The 27,974-nt window shown below is 39.6% G+C and overlaps 2 protein-coding genes across 3 annotated transcripts in view; both read left to right on the top strand.

Annotated features, from left to right (window-relative positions):
• The window catches only part of ift57 (intraflagellar transport 57 homolog (Chlamydomonas)), a 248,494-nt gene that overhangs the window by 10,824 nt on the left and 209,696 nt on the right, over window positions 1-27,974 (top strand). The gene's annotated exons all lie outside the window — the stretch shown is intronic.
• tmem71 (transmembrane protein 71) lies at window positions 587-19,936 on the top strand. 2 transcript variants are annotated; one of them, XM_071897441.2, is made up of 10 exons: window positions 587-739; window positions 8,775-8,836; window positions 9,830-9,878; window positions 10,996-11,208; window positions 16,714-16,946; window positions 17,684-17,878; window positions 18,057-18,126; window positions 18,889-18,950; window positions 19,338-19,387; window positions 19,475-19,936. In XM_071897441.2, exons 2-10 carry the CDS (start codon window positions 8,806-8,808, stop codon window positions 19,496-19,498), a joined length of 927 nt encoding a protein of 308 aa, XP_071753542.2. In that variant the 5' UTR covers window positions 587-739; window positions 8,775-8,805; the 3' UTR covers window positions 19,499-19,936. The 2 variants fall into 2 exon arrangements, with proteins under 2 accessions (XP_071753542.2, XP_071753543.2); XM_071897442.2 differs by lacking the exon at window positions 587-739 and adding an exon at window positions 6,884-6,949.

Genomic DNA, 27,974 nt, shown 5'->3' with positions numbered 1-27,974 from the left:
CTTGTTCGTAATAATTTTTTGTATACTGTTTTTTTTTAAACAGAATTTACTGAGTGCTTTAACAAGCAAATAAGAACACAAACATCAAATGTATTATTATACTAATATTTTTTACAATTAGAAAATATAATAATAAAGTAAAAACAATATAATTGTATAAATCACAGGCTAACAGACATCACATGAAAGTAAGTCCATAAAAATAGTAGATGTCCTAAGTTGTCAGTAATAGGCTTTGTGATCTAGACTTTATGTATTTTTGGCAGCCATATTACGTAAGCTATATGTATGGCATCTTGCATAGGCCTGTATGGCTATAAACACACACACAAGGACTCGCTGAAAAAAACAAAAAACAATTGTATTTGTAATTTTGTTCCCGTTTAAATGTGTCTGTATTTTAATTCTGGTACCTTTTACTGGTAAAAAAACAAAACAAAAACAAACACTAAAAAATATATATATTTATTTGTCAGTGATGCTTTTACTTTGAAATGAGTGACCGGAAGCTGTGCTGTGAATTGTTGCTGTCTTGACAGCGCTGTGGTGTTTCCGCTGTGGGCGAGGCGGAGAGTCAGCTGGCCAGGCAGCGCGAGGCTCGCTCTGATCTATGGTTTTATCAATTTGAATAAATATTTCAGAATTAAAAAAAAGTCTAAAGAAGTAAGAAGAGGACAGAGGAAGACAAGCTGAAAGGAGTTTTGTCTTCCTGAAGAGAGACCAGCAGCAGAAGCAGCCTGTAAGTCTCCAAACTGTTTCATGTTTCTGTTTCTTTGTCTCTCTGTAGATTCTCCAAACATGAACTTGAAAATATGAAGTCGTAAAAAAAACAAGTCACGTTAAAGCTGATGGAAAGTGCGAATTGATTGAATTAGTTTTGAACGCAATATCGTTTTATGTAATGAAATAGTTTATTCTGGAGTAATAACGCTAATTAAGTCGCTGTTGTTCCACTTGACAGCAGCTTTTAGTGTTTCTGTTATCTGGTTTAATCTGCATTATTCAGTATGCGTTATGCACTATTACTGTAAATGCAGGTTTAATTAATCTCTTTAGGTGCAAAACATTATTAATAATTATTTATGCCTTGCAATAATGTAATACATTTTAGAGGGATACAATACAAATATCCCAGACACGATTCAAGTCCCTGTAGGAATATTATAGGAATATTATAGAGGATAAAAATGGTGTAAAGTACGACAAATTCACCATAAACTTACGATTTAATACCGTAGACACATTATAAGACGCTATAGGAATATTATAGTGATACCAAAGGAGATAAACAATACATAAACGCACTATAGAGAGAATATCATAGGAATACCATAGGAATATTATAGTGATACCACAGAAAACAAAAATATAAAGTGCAGTAAAGCCACTATAGATCATTTTAAACTCAATGTCAGCCCCTATAGGAATAATATAATATAATATAATATAATATAATATAATATAATATAATATAATATAATATAATATCAGGTTATTATTGTAACACTGCAGCGGTTTCTCCTGCTGCTTTATGTTAATGAGGCTGAAGCTGATTGGTTCGGTCCGTCTGTCTGTTTCCTGCTACGCGTTTTCCTCCAGCATCAGCAGCTCCAGCACAGGCTGCAAGGCATGCTGGGAAGCAGCGGGCAGCATCACCAGTACCAGTCCAGTCCGGGATGGAGAGAAAAAAAAATAAAGAGAGAGAGAGAGAGAGAGAGAGAGAGTGATTATAATAAATCTGAAAGGATACTGTTGAGGAAGGAATATCATTGGAATATTATAGTCATACCACAGAAAATAAAAATATAAAGTACAATAAAGTCACTATAAATTCAGAGACACTTTAACAGGGATATTATAGGAATATTATAATGATGTTATAGGGATATTATAGTATTTTTATAGTGATACCATATGAGATAAAAATACCATGAAGTACAATACAGTCACTATAGATTCACTATTGAGCACCATAGATAATAATAATAATAATAATAATAATAATAACTTATTTTATTTTTAGATATTTTGTATATATTTTTGGAATATCATAGGAATATTATAGGGATACCACAGAAAATAAATACATGGTAAAGTACAATAAAGTCACTTTAAACTCACTACTGAGTATCGCAGACACTTTAACTCCATATTGGAATATTCTAATGATGTTATAGAAATATTAAAGTATTTTATATTGACACCATAGGAGATAAAAAATACCATAAAGTACCATAAGGTCACTATAAACTCACTATACTTTAATATTATAGAAATATAAGAGTGATTTTTCATCAGCGTTGGTTTTCTCTTATCTGATTATTGTTCATAATCCTTATTTATTTCTTTGTATTTTGAGATATGTAAGTCTTTACAATTTATAGTTTTTAATTTCCTTCTGTGTTTTTATGTGTGAAGATAAACTTTTCAGTCAAATATTACATGAAAAGGAAATACATTTCACTATTCATAATTTAACATACATGATGAAAGAAACCAAATTAAATTCAACATGCATAATTATCCAGAAAAAAAATATTGAAAGTTGTTCAATAACCGTCCAACGAAAAGTCAAACAGACTCCAAACTGCAGATATTGTGTTGTTGTTGTTGTTGTTGTTTTATGGGTGAACGGCAGCCTGAGTTCTGCATAAAAACAGTTTTGACAGAAGTCAGAAGTGAGCGGAGGAAGATTCAGTTTCTGTCACTTCCTCAGGAAACCTGCTGCGGAGTCTGAAGTCTGGTTTCAGTCTTCAGCTCCGGACTGAAGACTGAAGACAGACACGTTAAACTGGGTGGAAAATAATCTTTTTAACAGCAAAATGGAGGAGAAACATGCAAGAGAGCTGAAGAGCTGAAGGCTTCGTGAGACAGAAAATAAACCGTCTTTTCTTTTGTTCTTGAAAAAAAAAAAAAGACTTTAACAGATGTGTGGTTTTGCTCTGATGATATTCCGTTCTTGGAAAACAGAAAGAGCGGCAATTTGAGCTGAAATATTCTTATATTTCAGAATCAGAATCAGTTTTATTGGCCAAGTAAGTTTACACATGGAAGAAGTTGACTTGGTGAGCAGCTGAAGGAGAAGAAACATGAAGACAGACATGACAAACAGCAGAGGAAAAACTAACAGTAGGAATGAAGGGAATATGCTTTATAATTTATAATTGAAAATATAATTTATATATTTAGAATATCCTAAGTCAGTCTCAAGTCTTGAGGCACAAGTCTAAATGTAGATTACCAAGTCAAGTCTCAAGTCAAGTCCATGTCATTAATATCAAGTCTCAAGTCTAAATGTAGAACAGCAAGTCAAGTCAGAACAAATCAAGAGTCCAGTATCAATTTAATATCTTAAAGAAAACTAAATATCTAGGACTTTTCAATGCAATATGGTTTTAATAGGATAAAAACTTGGTAAGAGCATCATGAGTTTGATTTCTATAATCAGTTTCAACTTCAATAAATTCAATCATTCCATACAAATTCAGAAAACAGAATTTAAATTCAGTCGTCCGCTGGAACAAATCTCATCACTTTCAATCTAAGTCATTTACACAAACACAAGATCTCAAGTCAAGACTTTAGAAACCTTTTCAAGTCATCAAAGTACAAGTCAGAGTCAAGTCCCAAGTCACCAGAACCCAAGTCAAGTCAAGTCTCAAGTCTTCTCTTCATGCATCAAGTCAAGTCTCAAGAGATTAAAACTGTGACTCGAGTCCAAGTCACGTGACTCGAGTCTCCAGCTCTGAGTGGAGGGATCAGATCAGATCAGATCAGTTTCAGTCCGTTAGAGAGTCTCAGTCCGGCTTCCATCCAGACCAGCGGCTCTCAAAACATATTTCTGCTTTCCAAATCTATTATCAAGTCTATTTTTTCTGTTCTGTCTCTCTTTTCTGTGGAGAGTTTGCAGCCTCCGGCTCCTCTGGAACAAGCTGAACAGGGAAAATCCTTCAGTTCTTCAGTTGAATTGTTCGCTGTGTTTTTTCCGCTTTTATGATCAAAAATGTTTACAGAAGATTGAAGGCAAATAATTCGTACTTCCTGCACCGGGAGAGGAGGATCGTTCTGTATTTCTGCTGCTTCCACCAAACCGGTCCAAACACAACACACAGAAAGCTGCCAGGCCTCACAGTGTTTAACCCTTTAACTCCCTCACACTGCAACACACACACACACGAGCCACGAGGAACCCAAACACACCGCGAGGTTGAGGCCGGCGATCTCTGTACATTTAGGACAGAAAGCATCAAAATATCTTGAGAGTGCAAAAAGTGCTGACCGGTACTTTTCTGTGAAATATAAATGTGCATAATTCAACAATAGAAATAGGTTAGAGGTGTGTGTGTGTGTGTGTGTTTGTATGTACGTCCGTCCCATTCTCGTGAACGCGATATCTCAGGAACGCCTGGAGGGAATTTCTTCAAATTTGGCACAAACGTCCACTTGGACTCAAGGATGAACTGATTAGAATTTGGTGGTCAAAGGTCAAAGGTCAAGGTCACTGTGACCTCACAAAAGACGACAACCAGGACAGGGGCCCTCCTGTTCCTCTGGTAGTCCACCACAAGCTCATTGGTTTTGCTGATACTGAGCTTGTTGGAAATAAGTGTTGTTCACTTTAACATGTTATCCTTTGGATTTTTTGTTTTGTTTTTGTCTGCTAATCCATAAATAAAATCAATCAATCAATCAATCTATCAGTCCTCTGTACTCCTCTGTAGAAATAGTCTCTAAGTGAAGACAGCATGTTTCTCACTGGAAATTATTCACTGGAATCATACATGTCAATATAGTGATAACTTCCATTTCGCCAAAAAATACACTTAATACCTTTTATTAAATTCCTTCAAAGTCTTCACTACATATATTTTAAGAGTCTGGACAGACCTGGATGGGATGGAAACTGCAACTGACTTGTTGGCGGAGGCAAACGACTGCGAGGCGGTTATTTCTAGTTTTAACAAGCAGGGTCTTTACAAAGGAGGTAAAAACAAGAGAGAAACAACACAGCACAGAATTTAAACTACGAGGCCTGCAGCAACGGATACTGTATTAACTGACAAATACACACACACACACACACACACACACCGCCCCCCTCTGTCTCTGGAACAGAGCGTCTCTGTTTGAAGCCCAGTTCAGTTTCAGTCTGCTTCCCTCTGTCTGTCTGACCCACTTCATCTCTTCACTCTCCATTCATCCTTTATTTAACAAAATAAAAGCCTCAACTGCCGGCGGCTAATGGAGGTTACAGTCAAAACATCTCGGATTTCAAAATCCCCTGAAATCAACGGTGCAAGATTTTTGAAAAGTTCAAATAATCAGCTGACGGCTCGTCGGTCTTCAGACTCGAACGTCCATTTGCTCTCTGGTGGTGGAAAGTTCTGGAAGTCTGACAGAGACCGCTGTGTGTTTCTGAAAGGCCCGTCTCATTTTAAATGTAGCCTGTTTTTCCACTGTGAAGCACTTTGTAACTTTGTTTTGAAAAGTACTATATAAATAAAGTTCATTATTATTATTATTATTAGTAGTAGTATGATTAGTATTATTAGTAGTATAATTATTGTCATTATTATTATTATTATTAGTATTAGTATGAACACACATTAGAACAAAAAAAACAAACATTCAGAAACTGAGTGCAGATTTTAGAGTCGGCCATGTTGGAGGCAGAGAAGAAGAGTCACTTCCTCCAAGGACTTCAGTCTGTTTTAGATATCTTTTTCTTTCTTTCTTTCTTTCTTTCTTTCTTTCTTTCTTTCTTTCTTTCTCTCTTTCTTTCTTTCTTTCTTTCTTTCTTTCTTTCTTTCTTTCTCTCTTTCTTTCTTTCTTTGTCTCTCTCTCTTTCCTTCTCTCTTTCTTTCTTTGTCTCTCTCTCACTCTTTCTTTCTTTCTTTCTTTCTTTCCTTGTCTCTCTCTCTTTCTTTCCTTCTCTCTTTCTTTCTTTCTTTCTTTCTTTCCTTCTTTCCTTCTCTCTCTCTCTCTTTCTTTCCTTCTTTCTTTCTTTCTTTGTCTCTCTCTCTCTTTCTTTCCTTCTCTCTTTCTTTCCTTGTCTCTCTCTTTCTTTCCTTCTCTCTTTCTTTCTTTCCTTCTCTCTCTCTTTCTTTCTTTCTTTCCTTCTTTCTTTCTTTCCTTCTCTCTCTTTCTTTCTTTCTTTCCTTCTCTTTCTTTCTTTCTTTATTTCCTTGTCTCTCTTTCTCTCTCTCTTTCTTTCCTTCTCTCTTTCTTTCTTTCTTTCCTTCTCTCTCTCTCTTTCTCTCTTTCTTTCCTTCTCTCTTTCTTTCTTTCTTTCTTTCTTTCTTTCCTTCTCTCTTTCTTTCTTTCTTTCTCTCTTTCTTTCCTTCTCTCTTTCTTTCTTTCTTTCAATCATTTTATTTATATTCTACAGACATAATACTAAAGTCATACAGACACAAAAAGACAATCAACAAAACCAGACAGTTACCAAACTACCAAAACAAGACAAACAAACAACAACAACAACAAAAAGAAAGGTTCTGTCTGAAGTCAGCTGGGTCGTTGCTTGTTGTTCAGTCTGTTGGGAGCCAAAATGGCGTCAACATGGATCAGTTAGAGGAGCTTGAGACTGAAAGGTTGCAGGTTTGAATCCCCGGGTGTGAAACAGATGAAACCCGCTCCACACACACACACACACACACACACACACACACACACACACACAGTCTGAATGAAGCTGGAGGATCATCCGGAGGGTGAAATTCCTGCTGGGGAAGACGGGGTTAACAGGAAGTGTGACCTCACTGTCACGCTCTGTTTTCCTTCTCTTTCCTCTGCACTTTTCTCAGGCTTCAGACGGTTTGTTTTTTTTCTCCAGTTGCAGAAAATGTCGGACAGAAAGCAGCAGGAAGTTCAGGGCCGTCTGGTTTGAAGCTTCAGTCTGAACAGTGAGGATTTTATCAGAAGGGAATTTGAGAGGAACAAGTTTGGGGTAAGATGTGAAAAGACGTAGCTGTGTGTGTGTGTGTGTGTGTGTGTGTGGGTGGGGGTATGACTTAACTTACTTTCAGGGACACACACCAGACTTAAGACCAGTTGATTGGGGACGGCTTGTGCAATTGGGGACAAAAGCCGTGTCCCTAATTGGTAAAAAGTTGATTTTTGGGTCAATGGTTAAGGTTAGGGTTAGGGTTAAGGTTAGGTTAAGGGTTAGGATTAAGGTTAAGGTTAGGGTTAAGGTTAGGGTTAGGTTAAGGGTTAGGTTAGTTGGGTTAGGGTTAGGGTTAGGGTTAGGCAAGTAGTGGTTATGGTTAGGGTTAGGGTAAATCTCCAGGAAATGAATGTAAGTCTATGTAAATACCCCAAAACTGACTTAAGTAAACGTGTGTGTGTGTGTGTGTGTGTGTGTGTGTGTGTGTGTGTGTGTGTGTTTTGAGATATCTTGCACTTCTGAACCGTGTCAGTAAACAGACTGCAGCTCTGCTTCATGTTAGAAACCAGTCTGCATGGTTTGGATTAGATTCAGACTCCTAATTCAGTAAATCCTCGACTGCTCAGACTGAGGCTGATCAACCTGCTGGATTATCCTGACGCTTAATCCATAATCCATAATCCATAATCCAGAGAATAACTTTATTGAGGAGGAGGAGGAGGAGGAGGAGGGGGGTCTTTCTGAGGAGCTGAAATTAGGGAAAAAACATTTTGTTCGCATTTGGAAGTGGTGTTGATTTTTAAGAGAAATGCAGAAGTGCAGACTCGAGTCACATGACTTGGACTCGACACAGTTTTAATAGCTTGAGACTTGACTTGATGCATGAAGAGAAGACTTGAGACTTGACTTGACTTGGGTTCTGGTGACTTGGGACTTGACTCTGACTTGTACTTTGATGACTTGAAAAGGTTTCTAAAGTCTTGACTTGAGATCTTGTGTTTGTGTAAATGACTTAGATTGAAAGTGATGAGATTTGTTACAGCAGACGACTGAATTTAAATTCTGTTTTCTGAATTTGTATGGAATGATTGAATTTATTGAAGTTGAAACTGATTCTAGAAATCAAACTCATGATGCTCTTACCAAGTTTTTATCCTATTAAAACCATATTGCATTGAAAAGTCCTAGATATTTAGTTTTCTTTAAGATATTAAATTGATACTGGACTCTTGATTTGTTCTGACTTGACTTGCTGTTCTACATTTAGACTTGAGACTTGACATTAATGACTTGGACTTGACTTGGTAATCTACATTTAGACTTGAGACTTGACATTAATGACATGGACTTGACTTGGTAATCTACATTTAGACTTGAGACTGGATTTAGGACTCGAGCAAAGTTGACTTGGTCACTCCTCTGGAGAAATGAGCCTCCACTCTGTTTCTCCCCCTTTTCTCTCTTTCGTTCTCTGTCTCTTTATCTTTGTCTCTCTCTCTCTGGATGTTTCAGTTTGTTTCCTCTTTGCACAACAATTTCGTTACGTGTTTAAATTTAGGTGCAGGAAGTTGTTGTTTTGTTCACAGCTGTGAAAGTGTGAAAAAAGAAGGATTTAACATTTGAAAAAGTAATGCAGAAAACAGTTCATGAAGTTAAACTGTGTAACCGGTTTGACTTTGTGCCGTCAGACATGTTGTAAGTCTCTGTCACTTTTTTCTCTTGGGGGATTTTACTTGAGTGTTTCCTGTAAAGAAAAAGTAGAAAACAGGCTGAACACTGATAGCAGAAGGTGTGAGAACTGTTGATATCTTCACAAACAGTTAACGGCTGTTTTCCTGTTGTTCAGCGTGGGAGACTGAAGTCTGCCGTCTGCTGTGTGTTCCAGGTCGACAGAAGAGACTCGGCTGCAGACCAACATGTCTCTGTTCTTCTCCGGAGCCGTTACAAGTACGTCAGCAAATACATCAAATACAACAAAACAGCTTTTTACGATCCCTCCCTCCCACACAGCTCTCTCTGTGCCGCTCCTCTAACCGTGGACGCAGCTTCTCACCAACATGGCTGACGAACTTCTGCAGGTTATAGATCAGCAATGTTAAGAAGACAACTGTCTGTCATCACTGATTCAGTGTTTCAGTACAGTTGTTACTGACAGATGTTTCTGTTTCTGTTAGACGACTGAGACATTATGAAAAAGAGATTTGATCAAAGGTCACAAAATGCTAACAGGTTAACTAAAGGCTAATTTCTGGGCTGTTAATTTCTTCAGAGAAAACAAAATCACTCAAACAATTTTTACAATTTAAACTATTTTAAAGTTCTAAAAAATGTATTACAAGAAAAACTTGTGATGATATGAGTCGCAATTGCAATATTCTATCAATATACATCAATATCTTTTAGCCCTGTAGTGTGAACGCATGCTAACACCCAAAGCACTTTTTTAAAATCTGTCCCTTGATGTTTTCCATGAGACACATCACTGTGCTGGTCCAGTGACACCAAACAAAGATGTAATGTTATCAGCTCTTTGTCTCTGAGAAGACAATCAACCAAACTTTGACTTTGAAGTTCCTGACAGTATCTTGAACACAGCCGGTCTGTCTCAGCGTCACATTCCCTCCAGCTCGCCGCTCAGAGGTTTTATTAGCTGACCGACCGCCGTCTCTGAGCTGTTCAGTAAATTTACTCAAGTGGTTTCCCAGCCTGGACTCAGGAATGTTCCTTCCTCCGCCGACACTAAAGACCGATAAAGTCAAGTCAGGTTTATTTAGGAAGCACTTACAACAAAACCAGAAGAGTTTTACAGAGGAATATGGATCAAAACAAGACAGGACAAACATGTTTCACCATCTGTTTCTGGACCACAACATAATAAAGCGTTGTTAGTCTAATATACATGAACTTTTCTACTCTTCTTTTCTATTATCTGTCATTCAGGTTCACCGATAAAAAGGAGAGAGTCGCTGGCAGACGAGTCGTGTCAGAGGTGAGCTTCTGTTTCTTCACATCAACACAATTATATAACAGCAAAACGTCTATAATGGCTCCTCTTATAACAGTTCTCTGATCTTAAAGATGTAATACAGAATATATTTGATCATCTAAATGTTAAGTATGCTCTTGAAGAGATTGACTTGTAGATGGAAATAAAGGGTTTTGGAAATTTCAAAGCCCATCGTAAGTCAAAATACAGCTGTTTAAATCCTGTGTTAACAGACAGTATATACAGTATATATACTGTCCTATATATGGAAAGCTCATGTTTTGTTGTCATATGCGGTCAGTCCACATATCAAAAGCTCAGACAAATTTCAAAGTGAAAGAATATATTCGCTCCAATAAATCACAATGTAAACAAAGCCAGCAGTGGATTGGGCCTTAGGCGATGAGAAGACTGGTTCGTTTAAACAGCTCAGTCTAATTATGTTACTTTAATGAAGTTTAATTGGGGTATTTATGCTGTGATTAAAACCAGTGGACTACTGTGTTTTCTAATCACACTGTAAGGTTGATTGGACGTGTTTAACATTAGTTTGACATTAGTTTTAATGAGCCTGTCCACTGGAGAGTTTTCATGAGTTGAAGGACTTGAAATGACTGATTGATGTTTTCAATCCATCAGTGTGCAAGAGCTCATGGAAACAGCTTAATGTTGATGCGTCTCCTCTTTCTGATAACCATATAAACAGCTGAATGTTGCCATGTCAGAGAAATATCAGAGAAAAGATTCAGATTATGAAACTAATATTGTTTAGCTTGGCTTATTATTATTTATTATTGTTTAATCAGTTGTAAACACTTTGTAACACGATTTTGAAAAGTGTTTCATAACAAAAATAACACAAAAATGATTGGGTGTGAACCGTCAGTACTTCCTGTTTTGCAAAGCATTAAAGGAGAGTTTTTGTGTTGATAAAGAAAAGCAGCTGCAGCTACTCCCAAGTTCACTACAGCTTTCTCCATGTTGAGCCAAACCCCGCCTCCTCTCTGTCGTGATTGGTTGCTGGCCTACTCTTCTCCGTGATTGGTCAGTGGAGCGTCTCATTACCTGTGCCGTCAGAAAGGCTCGGTGGGTTTGACACGGTGTGGTTGTGCCTCCTCAGCCTCGGCCTGTCCCTCCTCTCTCCTGACTCCTCCTATGTGTGTTACTCGTCGGCCTCGGAGGGCGGCGCCCCCTGCTGCTGCCGCCGCTCGCCGCGCCTCCTCACCAACGGATACTACATCATGACGGAGGACAGCTTCTCCTGGGACGACGACGGCAACGTGTCCCTCACCCCGTCCAAGACCAACGTGTCCTACAAGGAGAACCTGGTCAGGTGAGGGAGTTCTGTAGTCGTATTCTTCAAATATATTTATAATAATTAGAATAATGATCGCTCACAATCTCAGAAATAAGACAACTGACCTTAGCTGAAGTTGACGTGATTTCTGTATGTTGTAGGAAGCATCAACACATCTTGTTTGGCTTAATTTAACAAAAATCCATTCAGTATTATTTACATGAAGGACAAAATGAGTTACCGAACTACAACTGGACGACTGGGTTTTACCATTTGGACGATATGAGCGCCAAAATGTTTAGATAACTGCAGGAAAGTATTTGAAAGTCAGTTTAGTTTCTGTGATTGACAGCTGCAAATAGTACTCACGGTATTTGCAAATAGTATTACTATACTCAATACTAACAATAATACCAAACAGTCAGTCCATTTTAAAGATCAACATACAATCCATTATTCAGTATGAAGCATTAAGATTCTCACTATTGTTAGTGTTGCTGTTGTTTCTGCTTTGTTTTGCATGATTTTGGTGAAAGAATACTTCATACTTTGATATATGTATTTGTGTATGACTTTATATTGAAATAAAAATTAGGAGTGATGACAAAAAACAAACAAAAATCAAAAAATCAAACAAAACAAAAACAAAGTCTGAAGACTCTCCTCCATTTCTCAGCAGTGAACCCAAATGTTGCCGTTGTTGTTATTCAAGAGAGTTTTAAGAGAGATGCCAGACTGCTGACAGGTGTTACATACCCCCCTTCCACACACACACACACACACACACACTGTTTATAGAGATGAGGTCATTCCCTGCAGCCTATCAGAGCGAGCTGCTCGGTCATGTGATGCAGGGTTATGAGCCGTGTAAATTCCTCACGTCTGACATCTGCTGGGTTCGGTCGCCAGCGTGTGATGTCATGTGTTCGGGTTGCTAGGAGACCCTCGTGTTGTTGACAAGTTCCTCGTCAACATCAGAAGAGTTTCTTTGTGCTCTTTAATAACTGACAGACGTTCTCCTGCTCCGACAATCACTCTCAAAGTGTTTAAAGTTTCCAGATTCAGCTTTCATGATTCAGTTTTTAAATCTCCTCTGTCTCAGGATCAGAATAAAGTTCTTCATGATGTTCTGCAGATAAATGTAGTTTAGTTCAAAGTTGAATTGAATGAGTTAAACTGAGCGAATGTGAAGACTGAGTCGTCACAATCCTGGACTCTGATTGGCCGACAGCAGCGGCTCCTCTTAATTCAAATGAGGTGAACCTGCTGAGTGGAGGCTTTCAGTTCAAATGCTGCAAACTGGACCCTGATTGGACGGATTTCAGTCATTCTTTAGTGAGGAGAGCCAATCAGGAGCGAGTCCAGCTGTGATGCGTTTCCTGGAGTTAGACTGAAACTGACTGGAAAAAAGGATGGAGGTTTGAAAATGCAATAAATTTAAATTTAACCTCTCAAACAAAATCAAATAGCAATTAGCAATGTCTTCATTAAACTTTTTTGTATAGAAATAGAGGAAAATTTTAATTCCTATAATAGCAGTCCTTTAATCTCCATCTTCTCGTGTCAGTCACTGTGCAGCTCCACTGGCGATTCAGTACTTCAGCTGTTTCTTACACACTGTGCTAAAGTCACTGACTGTTGGCAGTTTTAAACACTGAATTGTTCCAATCAGTTTAGACAGAACTATTCATCCCACATGCATCGATTATGCAGAAAAACAACTTGTTGCATTTTACGTACATGAGCCGAACATCAAACAGACGGCGCCTTCTCTTTTTGCACTCTCTCTATGGAATGGAAATAGAATGATGTTGGTTCAGTACGTCTACTAAACGTCTGTAGGTGTGAAGCAGGAAGCAGGAAGCCTGCATGATAAGGATGAGAGTCTCCGGGTCGGACTCTCAGGGTTTCATCAGACTTCACTGGGTTCACACATCCTTCTTATCATGGCATCCAAAACTGAGTTTTGGTGTTTTACGTTGTGTCGCTTCAATTAAAGGTTTTCTTGGCCATTCATGCCTTGGGTGAGTGTCACGACACTAGAGCCTTTAAACCTGGTAAAACCCTGTTCACTGAGTCTCTGTGCTTCAATGAAACACTTTATTTAACCAGTCAAGTCAGTTAAGAACAAATTCTTCTGTACATTGACAGCCTGGAAAGAGGCAAAATGTCTCTTGATGGGGAACTGGGGAAAGGGAGGGAATAAAATAAAGCCATAATCATAATAACATTAAGGGAATTAGAGGGAAAAAATAATAACAATTGCAGTAATAATAACGGGGAGGCAAGATAAGAAGGCTAGTAGTTTGCAGAAGGCAACAGAAAACCAGAACGCCACTAAAACCACTTCAGACACCGACAGCTGTTCAGCGGAGTGTTTGAGTCGTGTTTGCCTCGTGTTTGAGTCGTGTTTGAGTCGTGTTTGAGTCGTGTTTGAGTCGTGTTTGAGTCGTGTTTGAGCCGTGTTTGAGACATCTTTGCCTCGTGTTTGAGTTGTGTTTGAGTCGTGTTTGAGTCATTTTTGAGTCGTGTTTGAGTCGTGTTTGAGTCGTTTTTGAGTCGTGTTTGAGTCGTGTTTGAGTCGTGTTTGAGACGTCTTTGCCTCGTGTTTGAGTCGTGTTTGAGTCGTGTTTGAGTCGTGTTTGAGTCGTGTTTGCCTCGTGTTTGAGTCGTGTTTGAGTCGTGTTTGAGTCGTGTTTGAGACGTGTTTGAGTCGTGTTTGAGTCGTGTTTGAGTCGTGTTTGAGTCGTGTTTGCCTCGTGTTTGAGTCGTGTTTGAGTCGTGTTTGAGTCGTGTTTGAGTCGTGTTTGAGACGTCTTTGCCTCGTGTTTGAGTCGTGTTTGAGTCGTGTTTGAGTCGTGTTTGCCTCGTGTTTGAGTCGTGTTTGCCTCGTGTTTGAGTCGTGTTTGAGTCGTGTTTGAGTCGTGTTTGAGTCGTTTTTGAGTCGTGTTTGAGTCGTGTTTGAGTCGTGTTTGAGTCGTGTTTGAGTCGTCTTTGCCTCGTGTTTGAGTCGTGTTTGAGTCGTGTTTGAGTCGTGTTTGAGTCGTGTTTGAGTCGTGTTTGAGTCGTGTTTGCCTCGTGTTTGCCTCGTGTTTGAGTCATGTTTGAGTCGTGTTTGAGTCGTTTTTGCGTCGTGTTTGAGTCGTGTTTGAGTCGTGTTTGAGTCGTGTTTGAGTCGTGTTTGAGTCGTTTTTGCGTCGTGTTTGAGTCGTGTTTGAGTCGTGTTTGAGTCGTGTTTGAGTCGTGTTTGCCTTGTGTTTGCCTCGTGTTTGCGTCGTGTTTGAGTCGTGTTTGAGTCGTGTTTGAGTCGTGTTTGCCTCGTGTTTGCGTCGTGTTTGAGTCGTGTTTGAGTCGTGTTTGAGTCGTGTTTGCCTCGTTTATGAGTCGTGTTTGAGTCGTGTTTGAGTCGTGTTTGCCTCGTGTTTGCGTCGTGTTTGAGTCGTGTTTGAGTCGTGTTTGAGTCGTGTTTGAGTTGTGTTTGCCTTGTGTTTGCCTCGTGTTTGAGTCGTGTTTGAGTCGTGTTTGCCTCGTTTATGAGTCGTGTTTGAGGCGTGTTTGAGTCGTGTTTGAGTCGTGTTTGAGTCGTGTTTGAGACGTCTTTGCCTCGTGTTTGAGTCGTGTTTGAGTCGTGTTTGAGTCGTGTTTGAGTCGTGTTTGCCTCGTGTTTGAGTCGTGTTTGAGTCGTGTTTGAGTCGTGTTTGAGACGTGTTTGAGTCGTGTTTGAGTCGTGTTTGAGTCGTGTTTGAGTCGTGTTTGCCTCGTGTTTGAGTCGTGTTTGAGTCGTGTTTGAGTCGTGTTTGAGTCGTGTTTGAGACGTCTTTGCCTCGTGTTTGAGTCGTGTTTGAGTCGTGTTTGAGTCGTGTTTGCCTCGTGTTTGAGTCGTGTTTGCCTCGTGTTTGAGTCGTGTTTGAGTCGTGTTTGAGTCGTGTTTGAGTCGTTTTTGAGTCGTGTTTGAGTCGTGTTTGAGTCGTGTTTGAGTCGTGTTTGAGTCGTCTTTGCCTCGTGTTTGAGTCGTGTTTGAGTCGTGTTTGAGTCGTGTTTGAGTCGTGTTTGAGTCGTGTTTGAGTCGTGTTTGAGTCGTGTTTGCCTCGTGTTTGCCTCGTGTTTGAGTCGTGTTTGAGTCGTGTTTGAGTCGTTTTTGCGTCGTGTTTGAGTCGTGTTTGAGTCGTGTTTGAGTCGTGTTTGAGTCGTGTTTGAGTCGTTTTTGCGTCGTGTTTGAGTCGTGTTTGAGTCGTGTTTGAGTCGTGTTTGAGTCGTGTTTGCCTTGTGTTTGCCTCGTGTTTGCGTCGTGTTTGAGTCGTGTTTGAGTCGTGTTTGAGTCGTGTTTGCCTCGTGTTTGCGTCGTGTTTGAGTCGTGTTTGAGTCGTGTTTGAGTCGTGTTTGCCTCGTTTATGAGTCGTGTTTGAGTCGTGTTTGAGTCGTGTTTGCCTCGTGTTTGCGTCGTGTTTGAGTCGTGTTTGAGTCGTGTTTGAGTCGTGTTTGAGTTGTGTTTGCCTTGTGTTTGCCTTGTGTTTGCCTCGTGTTTGAGTCGTGTTTGAGTCGTGTTTGCCTCGTTTATGAGTCGTGTTTGAGGCGTGTTTGAGGCGTGTTTGAGTCGTGTTTGAGTCGTGTTTGAGTCGTGTTTGAGTCGTTTTTGCGGCGTGTTTGAGTCGTGTTTGAGTCGTGTTTGAGTCGTGTTTGAGTCGTGTTTGCCTCGTGTTTGAGTCGTGTTTGCCTCGTGTTTGAGTCGTGTTTGAGTCGTGTTTGAGTCGTTTTTGCGGCGTGTTTGAGTCGTGTTTGAGTCGTGTTTGAGTCGTGTTTGAGTCGTGTTTGAGTCGTGTTTGAGTCGTGTTTGAGTCGTTTTTGCGGCGTGTTTGAGTCGTGTTTGAGTCGTGTTTGAGTCGTGTTTGAGTCGTGTTTGCCTCGTGTTTGAGTCGTGTTTGAGTCGTGTTTGAGTCGTGTTTGAGTCGTGTTTGCCTCGTGTTTGCCTCGTGTTTGAGTCGTGTTTGAGTCGTGTTTGAGTCGTGTTTGCCTCGTTTATGAGTCGTGTTTGAGGCGTGTTTGAGGCGTGTTTGAGTCGTGTTTGAGTCGTGTTTGAGTCGTGTTTGAGTCGTTTTTGCGTCGTGTTTGAGTCGTGTTTGAGTCGTGTTTGAGTCGTGTTTGAGTAGTGTTTGCCTCGTGTTTGAGTCGTGTTTGCCTCGTGTTTGCCTCGTGTTTGAGTCGTGTTTGAGTCGTGTTTGAGTCGTGTTTGAGTCGTGTTTGAGTCGTTTTTGCGTCGTGTTTGAGGCGTGTTTGAGTCGTTTTTGCGTCGTTTTTGCGTCGTTTTTGCGTCGTGTTTGAGTCGTGTTTGAGTCGTGTTTGAGTCGTGTTTGAGTCGTGTTTGAGTCGTTTTTGCGTCGTGTTTGAGTCGTGTTTGAGTCGTGTTTGAGTCGTGTTTGCCTCGTGTTTGCCTCGTGTTTGCCTCGTGTTTGAGTCGTGTTTGAGTCGTGTTTGAGTCGTGTTTGAGTCGTGTTTGCCTCGTTTATGAGTCGTGTTTGAGTCGTGTTTGATGTTTGTCCTCAGGATCTTCCGGCGGCGGCGGCGGCCTCGCAGCTCTCTGGTCAGCCTGCTGAGCGACGTGACGGAGAGCTGCCAGTCCTGGCTGGACCACAGAGTGTTCAGAGGGGTTTTTAACGCTCCGCCTCCGGCCGAGCCGACCTGGACCGAGCCGACCTGGACCGAACCGACCTGGACCGAGCCGACCTGGACCGAGCCCTGCAGCACTGAGCTGGACAGCTGCTGCAGCTTCACATACGGTGGGTGAAGGGTGAAGGTTGGATCAGGCCGTCTGCTGCCTGTTACTGCTCCAAACATCCAACACCTAATCTTTAAACCTCATCTGTGGGCGGTTTGTAATGCGATTTAAATTGCATCTCTGTAAATGCAACTTAGTCTGACCTCAGATTGAATAATTAACACTAAATAACACTGAATATAACAACAAAATATACACAACAAATATACATGAAATTTGTTGTGTTTTTTATTTATTATGTATTTTTCTATTTCCCACATCAAATTGAATCAAATCAGATTCCAAAATAAAAGAGTCGCTGTATGAAAAGAACTGATGTCCGCTCTACCAAAATGATTGGCAGCATTAAAGTTATGAATAACTATAATATACTAATAATAATATACATATTGTGAATCATTTTAAGATTTTTGCATACAGAAAATATTTTTTTGAGTCATTTTCATTTTTTAAATATAGTCTGATGAATTACAGGTAGCAAAATATTTTCAGAAGGGGTAGACTGTTTCAGAATGAAAGCCTTCAAATATAGAAATTAGAAGCATTTCATTCAAGAAAATATTCTGGTGTTTCTGAATTTTTGTTTGTCAAATATTGTTTCATATTTGAAGGTTTTCATTGTTAAAATAGAGATGTTTTTGGTGAAGTACATGATTTCTGAATATTTATTGTATTCTTTTCATTAGTTTCATCATTTTTATTTTATTCTAAATTTGTGTTCCCACGCTGCTGTTTCAGACCACACTGAGGCTCCGCCCCCTCCTGACAAAAAGACCCCACCCTCCAAGCTGCTCATCCAGGAGGAGATTTGCTCCGAAATCTGTCAATCACATGAGCAGTTCACCCAATCGCTGGCCGGCCTCTCAGAAGTCCCGCCTCCCTCAGCCTTCTACACCAATAGCTGCTGTCCTCCGACCTCACCTGAGCAAACAGGTGAGCTGCAATATTATTATTAGCATTAGCATTAGCATTAGCATGGGGGAAACACTGTAACACATCAGTACTTTCATATTGTTTTATTTCATGTTCATCCGGGTAGCGCTCTTTAGTTTCTGTCTCTATTGATCATGTTATCATGTCTTGCTGACTGCAGTGTGTTCATGTGTTTCAGCCTTAACCACGATGAAGGCCCTTCTGCTCTTCACCTTCACCATCTTCATCTTCACCGCCATGTACTCAAGGTGAGCGTATATTTAACATTTCTGACGTTTGTTTTTGCCAGCAGAAAGCCCAGTGGATTTGGGGATTAGCTGAAGGGATTAAATATAATTATCACTAATATTTCCTTTCCACGCTGAAAACAAGGTTATTTTTCTTAGTTCCTGAAAAGACATTTTACAGATACGAGGTTTTACTGGACAGCAACGCTCTTATGATCAGTGTAAGCTGTGTGATTTGCTTTGTGCCATTAATTAAAACATTGGAGTTCGGGGTCATGATTTGCCCAAAAAATTATGAAAAGCATCAGAGAGGCAAATTAAATCTAAAGAATATAACGCTGACAGCTGCTGTCAAAATTCCCTGGGAATTATGTTGAGTTTCTTAAATTTCTATTTTCAGTTTTTATATACTTCCTATACTTATTTCATTTATACTTGTGTATTACTTATTTATATACTACCTCATAAAGAGACCTATTCCCTAATTCCTGCTTTTATTTTTATGATATACGACTTCTTTTATAATTGTGTGTTGTTTTATGTTTAATGTGACCTCCAGGAGAAAACCACCAAGCTGAATTCCTCATATGTGCAAACTTACTTGGCCAATAAAACTGATTTGGATTCTGAAATGTATCTTTAGTGTCTTAATTAGTTGCAGTTGAGCAGTAATTAGTGATTGAAATAGGCTGAACATTTTGAAAAACTAGCAGAATATGCTAAATGTTTCTGAAAATATTTTCCATGAATCAGATGTTGATCCTGAAGCTTTTCTGCCTGCAGGTGCCTGCTGTGGGGTTTGACTGTGGCATCTGCTGCGTTTATAACGATCACAACGTTCATGTGTAAGTGTCACATCAGGTTAGACCGATATATGAAGCCGATACTGGCTTTTTATATTAAATATCGTATATCAGCTGCTCAGTATCGTCCACCTCCGATATTATGAAATCTTAAAAAATTAAACTTTTCCACCCTGACAAGTAGAAAATTCTGGGGGAATGCTTGGATTTTTTTTGGTATGAAAATGGTCAAATTTAAAGATTTTGAATAATGACACAAAATATCAGTAATCTGCAGCTTCATTACAAAAACACTGGTATTGACATTGAATACTGATACTGTCGATACTGTCGATACGATGCTGTCCAAATACTGTGATGCTAGTAGTCGAACACATTCAGTCGGCCATCTGAATGTTAAATAATTTCCGATGCTCTTCTCTCTCTCAGTCGTGACGAAGTCGGGGCCGATGGGCGAGTGGAGGAAGGCGAAGACGGAGGTGAGTCAGTCTGACACCTTTCATCTCATTTCACCGACCTGCAGCGAAGAAACTAAACTAAACTTTATCTCATCTTTTCTTCTCCAGGACATCACATCAAGGAACGAGTAGAGGAGCAACAAGACATTTTCTCAGTCTGTCCTGGATGCACACACACACACACACACACACACACACACACACACATACAAACAAAAACACACATTCACGCACATTCAAAAATTTTCCAATGCGCACAGATTTTTTTGCCTGGAACTGGAGGAGTGAGAGAAAAGGACTGATGGGAAGAGAGATGGGAACCCAGTGGAAATATTTTATATTTCATTAACTATTTGCATGCAGGTTGCACTTAAAGAACCGAGTCACACTGAGCTCCAGACGGATTTGGACACCAACAGCCTGTTGGACTTTTGACTGCAAACTAAGAATATCGTCTTTTTTCAATGTAATCTTAATCTGAATACGCTTTGCGCTGTGAAAAGCGTCGACCGTGTTCAGAAGAGGCTGTAGCTGTTAAACTGCTCCGCTAATATGGTTTAAAAACTCTAATTAAAGCTGACTGATCTTTAACCTTCGTGTCCTTCACGTCCAAAGTAATACGCTGGGAAAGTTAGCATGGCGGCGCATCCACTTTGTAGTTCTCCTGCCCAGCCTTGTTTCCGCTTCCTCAAACTTTTCCACTTTGCAATGACGCAGCAGCAGTAGCACAGCAACTAGCTAAGTTAGCTAGCTAAAGCTAAACTTAAGCTCATGGTTTTGCTGATATATTATTAACTGACCACTGTGTAAATATGGAGTTCTACCTGCACATTCCTGGCATGGCAGTGGGATCAGGCTAAATGCTGCGCCTGTCTCATTAGCTGCATGCTAATTCATGTTTCCATTGAAAAGCGCTAGCCTCAATGCTAACAAGTAGAACCACAAAGCAACTTTTTGCTAGACTTTCAGACAGGTTGCTGTTCAAATCCTCAGGAGCTCACTGTGCTAAAAGTTAGTACAAGTTACTGCAGTTAGCAGGTAGAATAGACAAAAAAAATACATTGATGTAGTATTCACATCATATGTAGCCTAACACATCAAAATGTATTCAATGTATTTTTGAAATATCTTTATCTTATATTGTTAGTATGCCTTGGCTTTTTTGGGCTGTCCAAAGTGACCGATCTTCAGGCTCTCAGTGTCTTGAGAACAAAGTCAGGTCCGGTTTAAACAGCAGAAACAAGCAGTGAGAGCTCTGCTGCCTCACTTTATTAAAATAAGAGCTGTGACTTTCTGAACCAAATGTACAACAACATTTGAAGTTCTAGATTATCTACCTGGAATTTGTAACTATAAGAGATAAAAGTGCCATTTTTTTCCTGAGGAAACTATGAATGAAGAGTTTTGTTCCAAAATTAAATATCCACTGTTATAAAAAAAAGAAGAGAGGACACCTACTCTTATAAAATGATGACAAAATAGAACAAATTATGGCAGCAGGAGGCTTAAAGCTGCACTAGGTAAGACTTTAATGTAAAAGTCCAGCCGCCTTATCAATCTAAATCAAAAAGTTGTGCTGCAACAGAGACTTTCTGACATTTTCTGGAATACAGCATTAGAAGAAAACATTTAGTTTTCTGACGTCACACTGTGAGCAACTGATTGTGGGCGGGGCCAGAGGCTCAGTCTACAAAGTTTTGAACAGACAAATCAGGTGTTTTTGCTGCTCTGGTATTGCCTGTCAACGTTTCATCGTTTTAACAAGTTAACATAGCTAGCTGGCAAGAACTAATTAGTTCGCATTAATGGAAAATAATCAGAAAAATGCAACCGTTCTCCAAGAATCGTTTCTGAGACGTTTATTTCTGTTCTCAAGCTTGTCGAGCGTCCAGACATCAGCTGAGTTTCCTGGTCGCTCAGCTCTGGAGGAGATGAACAGACTTCCAGTGACTTGTTGATCATGTTTCTCACCGTGTGAACGCACAGTGACAGGATTTCTGGGTAATTAAGTCTTGCCGCCACTTGTGGAATGCAAAAGTGCGATGTTGCCTAGTGCAGCTTTAATAGTAGCTGGTAATAGCTGAGAAGTAAACCTCCTGAGTCCTCTACATTTTGGAAATATTAAAAGATGAACTTCAGGTAATGAATGGATATGCAGCATTTTGCAGTAAAACTCTTCAGCTGTTAAGTGCCTTGTTCATCACAACCTGCAGATCAGCAGCGCAATAATGAAGCAGAATACAGGGAAGTCTTAGATTTATGCAGAAAATGCTGCTGAAATATTAAGCTAGTGATATGCAGAATTATTTGGAAATAAATATTGGTGTTTAATTTAACCTGCATGGCGTGCCAGATGGGTGGAGTTTACTGCGTTAGGAAAGTTGTCAGATGAGTTTTGTCAATCACAGAAAGAAGAAACTACATTTACTTACAAAATACTTTTTCCTTATGTGGCAAACCCCACCCATGTGGCACTGCAAGCAGGTAAAAACAAACGCTAAATGTTATTTACAATTCCTGTTTGACCCGGGTCTGGTTATGTGTGAAGATGGTTTTGTGATTCTTCACATATTGAGCTCTTGGCTCTTAGTTTTAACAGGGAGTTTTGTTTTTAGAGAATACAGGCAGCAATAGATAAGAGAGGGCAGCTGATTCCTACGGTGTTTAAAGTCACAATGAAACAAAAAATGAGTTTTTCACCTTGTTAGCTAATTGAGTGAACGAGTGAATGAATTAATGAATGAATGAAAGAATGAATGAATTTATTTGACTATTTTGTATTAAATCATCAATTTCACATGAATTTAATTTCTATGTCATAATATACAACTATTTAAAGATTAATTTAACACTAAACTCAAATCTGTGTAAAGCCTGTAATGTCCATCTGCTACTGCCTGGTCTTTGGTGCCAGGTGATGTCACCTTCTATAGAGTTCAACAGGTGGTGACATCACCTGGTACCAAAGATCAGCCAATAGCAGATGTTCCATTTCAGTAGCATGCTTTTTACCATTAGATGTCAGGCTTTACACAGATTTGGGTTTAGGGTTTAGTTACTGTTTAACAATAAATGCCAAAACATTTAAAAAAAAAATTATTTTCTTGTAGTTTTATATCAAAATCCCATTACACAATAAAACTGCCTTTCTCTCCCTGACTGATCTCTGATTGGTTTAGACTTCTGATTGATCCCTCCCTGCGTTATGCCCCGCCCCCACAGTCTGTTTCAACAGGAAATACGATGCCGTTTCATTGTGACTTTAATATTAGCTCTCGTCTTTACCACTGAGAAGCTTAGTGGTTTGATGTTTGGTGGATCAGTAGAAATAGATTTGACTTACTGTCTGATACTGACTGATAAAGGCACGATCTGGATTATATATTGATCACTGATAGTTCTGTGATCGCTGCAGCAGGAAAGAGAAATAGATGTTTTCATCAGGAAAAGCAGCGTGGCAGGTAACTGAGAAAAAAAAAACTTAATAGAAAACCATGTACTGTAACACTTTATAAGGTTTCTACTTTATAAAGTTTTAACATTCAATCATGTTTGGGCCTCAAACTACGCCAAGCCTATTAGGAAATCTGAAGAACTAAGGGATGAATTGTGCTTAGATGTCACTGGGAGCACAAATCAACTCTTTCTTTGTATACTGTAAATGTTCTCAAGTGTTTCTGGTGTTGAAAAAACTGTTTGTGTGTTGAAGTTGGGAACAGAGAACTGATGTTTCGGTGTTGGCGGACCTGATGTGGTTTCTTCCTGTTAAAAAGCCGTGAGGCGATCGGATCTGTAACGCAAACAGTTACAAGTCCGATTTTTTTTACATGAATGGTCTAAAGTGTCTGTGAGTCTCGCTGTATTTATTCACTCAAAGTGCCAAATTTGTAATTGTCTGACAAGCCGAGATTCAGGAAGTTACATCACCGATACTTCATCAATGAACCAAAATTAATCAACATTACTGTTAGTTTTTCATACTATTCTGCATGACTTTTTTATTGCTTTGCATTTGAACACGTCAAAGGTAAATGTAGGTGAATTTAAGTTGTGTTTTTTTTTTTTTTTTATATCCATGACTTTGTGAAGTGTGTGTTGTGAAACTACAGAACGTACTGTAAAGGACAAAGGAAGGACAATTCCTGTGATGGAAAAATTGACTTTGGTCACATTTAATATGAATTTACTTTGATTTATTACGCCTATAGATAAGCTTTGTGACATAGCTACTGTATATGGTATTAATGATACTTGTACATAGGACCTTTTCTGTTGACTTTACTCATTTCCAAAGGTGATGTGGTACTTGTCTGCATGTGATTGCACTTATCTATTAATTTTGTATCCCAGCATATGAAAATGTTATTAATGTCTTCTGCATTGTGTATGTACTCACTGATAGTTAATCAGCTGTTTTACAAGCACTGTAAAATTAAACCTTAAATGAGCCGCATACTAAATTAGATTCAAGAAGAGTTTAATTTCAAAATGAGATATCTGCCATTTTTAAAAAATGGATTTGCTCTTAGAGGAGGATTATTGGCATAAATGTAGAAATAATTTATAAACTCACAAAATGCTTACAATATGTTAAAACACTCTGAGGATGAAATCGTCCATATTCATGTAATATTGACCAATGCATTTCAATCAGAAGTTTTTCCAAATGGATATGTAGTGTTTTGGATGATGAGTTTCTGTCCTTTTTGCCCTGTTGATGGCGCTGTGTTTTAAGATTTAATTTTTGCAGTATTTTGGATATTGTAAAAAAATTATTTTACTTTATTTCTGTGAAAGTGTTTTTTTTTTGTCATCTAAAGTGAAAGTAAATGTTTGTCATCCATTAAACCGCAGTGTGTTTCTCTAACAGCCGGTCTCACTCAGTCTGACTTTCCATCAACATGAAACTTGTTGCTTTGCTGTTTTCCTCTGACAGACGAGACAAGCAGCAGACCGGCAACTACAGTATTGGTTTGTAATGTGCTAATTAAAGGAGAAATAGTTTTCACTGTCCCGTAGCACAAAATGACCATAACACCGGGTGTTTCGTTTTTGAAAATAATGAAAAACAAAGCTGTTTAATTTCTTACTTATTTAGTGATTTTAACAAAACAATTAAACATTCAATTGTTACCTGAAAACAGGAAAATATTAAATAATACTTAGAGCATTAATAACTTATATGAAAATGTACAGTTACTTCTGAAGCACGCTGTAAATCTGCAGGGTTGATGGAGTTATTGATCAGTGCCAATGATTCGATCACTTCACCAGCTGCTGAGGTTTCTGCTTTCTAAACTCTAAACTCTCTCTCCGGCCCGGTCTCTCCACCCACTGAAGTTACTTCATGTCCCTTTAAACTCTACTGTGTCATCTCTGATCTGCAGGATTCATGCAGGAGAAACACATGGAAGAGGACTCTGCACACATCTGGAGGCCTTGTGGGTCTAATTTAACAAAACTGTTTAGCCAAACTGTTGGGTTTCCAGTGACAATAACCCCAGTGACATATATTCTTATAAACAAAAGTTTAAATGCTAAATTACATTATATTGTGTTAACAGAATTAGCAGAATGTTTAATAAAAGAGGTGTTTGTGGGGGGGGGGGCAGGTTTCTATGTAAATGCTCACTATCAACAGTACATCAGAGACTGTCATAATTTGTCAATCCACAATTTTTGTGTTAAATGTAACTTTACAAAATGATCCCTCTCTGAAGCTACTGCCAATCATTTAGTTTAAAGTTATTATTATATATTTAGACCTGTGGAAATAAATGTCCCTGCACCATAATGATCTCTGAAGGACTTGCCTCTGCACCGTTGCTCTAATCTCACAGGAACATCTTGTTGCCAGGAAACATTTAAATATGTTGACACCCCCCCCCCCCCCCCCCCTCCTCCTCCTCCTCGGTGTTCAATGGAAAACATCAGAGGACTGTGACAGCGGGTTTTTTTTATTATAAAATTACATCAACAATTGCGCTTGTTGGATAATGATCATAAAAAACAGTTGAAAACCAGCCTGAATGACAGCAGGATTGCAAAATGTAAACATGACAGTCGTTCAGTGTTTCCCCTTCAGGAAAACTTCCATAACTGATAGAAAAGTAGATAAATAATGAATCAGCATCAAGTGCAAAGAATATACAGGAAAAGGACTTGGTGGCGTTGAAGCATAAAATCTTTCTTGACTGTTTACCTCCAAGTAAACAAATGGAGAGCCTGGAGTCCAACATGTGAACAAGCTGATAACAACTCTGACAAACTACAGGCTAAAACTAAAGCTCTCTGCAGGTTATGAGTCATTTTAAGACCTTTGCTTACGTACCGTTATGCTTCTGAAGATCAAATCATTTCTATTTTTTCCAACTATTGACTTCAGAATTTCAGAAAGCAGACTTTTTCCAAAATGAATACACAACATTTTGGAATAAAACTCTTCAAATATAGGATAGTTACAGAGCAATTAGTCTGTATATCCCAAGCTCAGAACCGTATTCAAAACATGAGGGACCAGAAGTGATGCTGGGAATACTGAAGGATCTGGAGAGAATCCCAGAACTACAATTAACCTCCATCTAACCGCTAAAATAAACTCTCTAAAATCCCAACCAGTGCTGAATCCAAACGTCTGGACTTTGGCGGACTTTCAGACTTGCGGGGCTTTACTTACGGGTTCTTTTTGGGGGAATGTTTTGTCTAAATTCATTGAGTCCTAAAGCGCTCTCTCATGCAGACTAGGGCTGCACGATATTGGAAAAAACTGACATTGCAATATTTTTTTTTTCTGCGATATATATTGCGATATGAAAAAATACAGGAATTTTCACCAAATGACTTGAATAGCTCTATCAAGCCTTGCCCCTTTAAGAAGGTGGCCTTGTGGGTAACCTGCGCGGGTGACGTAGCAGGAAGTGAGTGTGTTTTTAGCCGCAGCCAGAGTGAGTTGCAGGATGCTAAGTGAGTAAAGTTAGCATAGTTAGCGGGAAAAGAGCTTAGAGCGTCACCGAGAGGCCGTGCATTATGTTCACTACTGTACCGAAATAAAGTGCCAGTTCTCCACTGCAGTCGGTCCGGACTCTGAGTAAAAAGCTTGTTACCAGCTACGAGCCAGGCTAAGCTAAAGTAGGCTAGCACAACACCAGAGGCTTCCCAACTACGGTTCGGAGCCGCGACAGCTGGAAAGGTAACATACGCTACTCTTATAACAAACCCTTAAATCGGAGTAAATTATGTTATATCAGACAGACTTCTCTTGTAGATTAGTCATGGAAAATAAGAACCGTGCGAGTTTTCCTTTTGTATCAAGCAGCAAAAAAGTTGTAGCATGACGTGTTTGAGTTAATTTGCCTTACTTGACGTCGCACGTCCTGCGATGTGACTATTGCGCATGCGCACATCGCGATGACGATGCTGAAACGATATATCGTGCAGCCCTAATGCAGACTTTTGGGGACGCTCCATGCAGACTTCCAGCGAGTCCGCTACCTCGCACGCTTCTCTGGCAGTAGTTCCCATCGTTCATTGCACGACGGATGTGTTCTAAATCAGCTGATATAAACAACGGCAGATCAAGAAGAAGAAAAGCAACAACAAAGGCAGATGTCAAGCATGATGGAAAAACAGACAAAGAGAGTATTCCTAGGCCTACTTACATGATAAAGCCTTTATTCACCAGTGTTGACTGTAATCAGCCTGTAACAGCTGATGGACTTGACAGTCCTGATGGACTTGACAGCGAGTGAGAATTAAATGTATAATGAGATAAGCCAGCGCGGTTATAGTGACTGTGCACATGCTGACTGATTGCTGTTTCAGACTTTGCATCGGTGGTATCCACGGCAACGAGTGGGTGATCATAGACTGTAAAAATAGATAGTGAGTGTGATGTCAGCCACAGGTTTCTGAAGGGCCGTTTTGAAGCCAAAAGATTGAGTTTATGATCGCCGCCATGTTGACATTCTTTGGAGCGGGAGCAGGCGAAGGGCGGAGCCACGGTTGGAAGAGGGGGCGGAGTTTGGGTCGTACGCCTGCTATTGGCCTGTAATTGCCGAGCTGTCAATCACTAGAGCCATTATACCCTGTTAATGACACAATTAGTTTGAAAATCTCCATAAGGACACACATTAGAAGAAGTGAAATTAGCTACTGAGACCAAAACCTCTTGTGGAAAAAATGTATTGACTTTATATTTGTAGCAGAAGTTGGGTTGTGGGCCATTGACTTTGGAGTCTTTTTGGAGCCGGACTCTAGCGGACGTTAAGAGGAACCGCTGCAGGATCGGCTTCAATATTCAGAGGTTGTTGGCCGAGGTTTTGGCCGCTTGGAGAAGACCCGTACCGTTTGCCCCTTCTATGCAGTCCGGCTCCCCTGCACCCTCGCAAACTCACGCAGCCACGCTGAGCAATTTGTTAAACCGTGGTCCATGAGTCTGTAGTCCGCACGTTTGGATTCAGCCCAGGTTTCTGTGTCGGCTTCACTCTGGTTTAACCAGTAGCACCAGTTACAGATCAGATCTGTGTGTTGGTGAACAGGGGAAACACTGCACTTCTTCACAGACAATACTTACAAACCCAAAGGACATCAACATGTCTTCACCGTTAAA

This window comes from Centroberyx gerrardi, chromosome 13 (genome assembly GCF_048128805.1).
Source record: "Centroberyx gerrardi isolate f3 chromosome 13, fCenGer3.hap1.cur.20231027, whole genome shotgun sequence".
Classification (NCBI taxonomy): Eukaryota; Metazoa; Chordata; class Actinopteri; order Beryciformes; family Berycidae; genus Centroberyx; species Centroberyx gerrardi.
The sequence above is the reverse complement of the archived record's forward strand: the minus strand, read 5'-3'. Positions and strand labels throughout refer to the sequence as shown.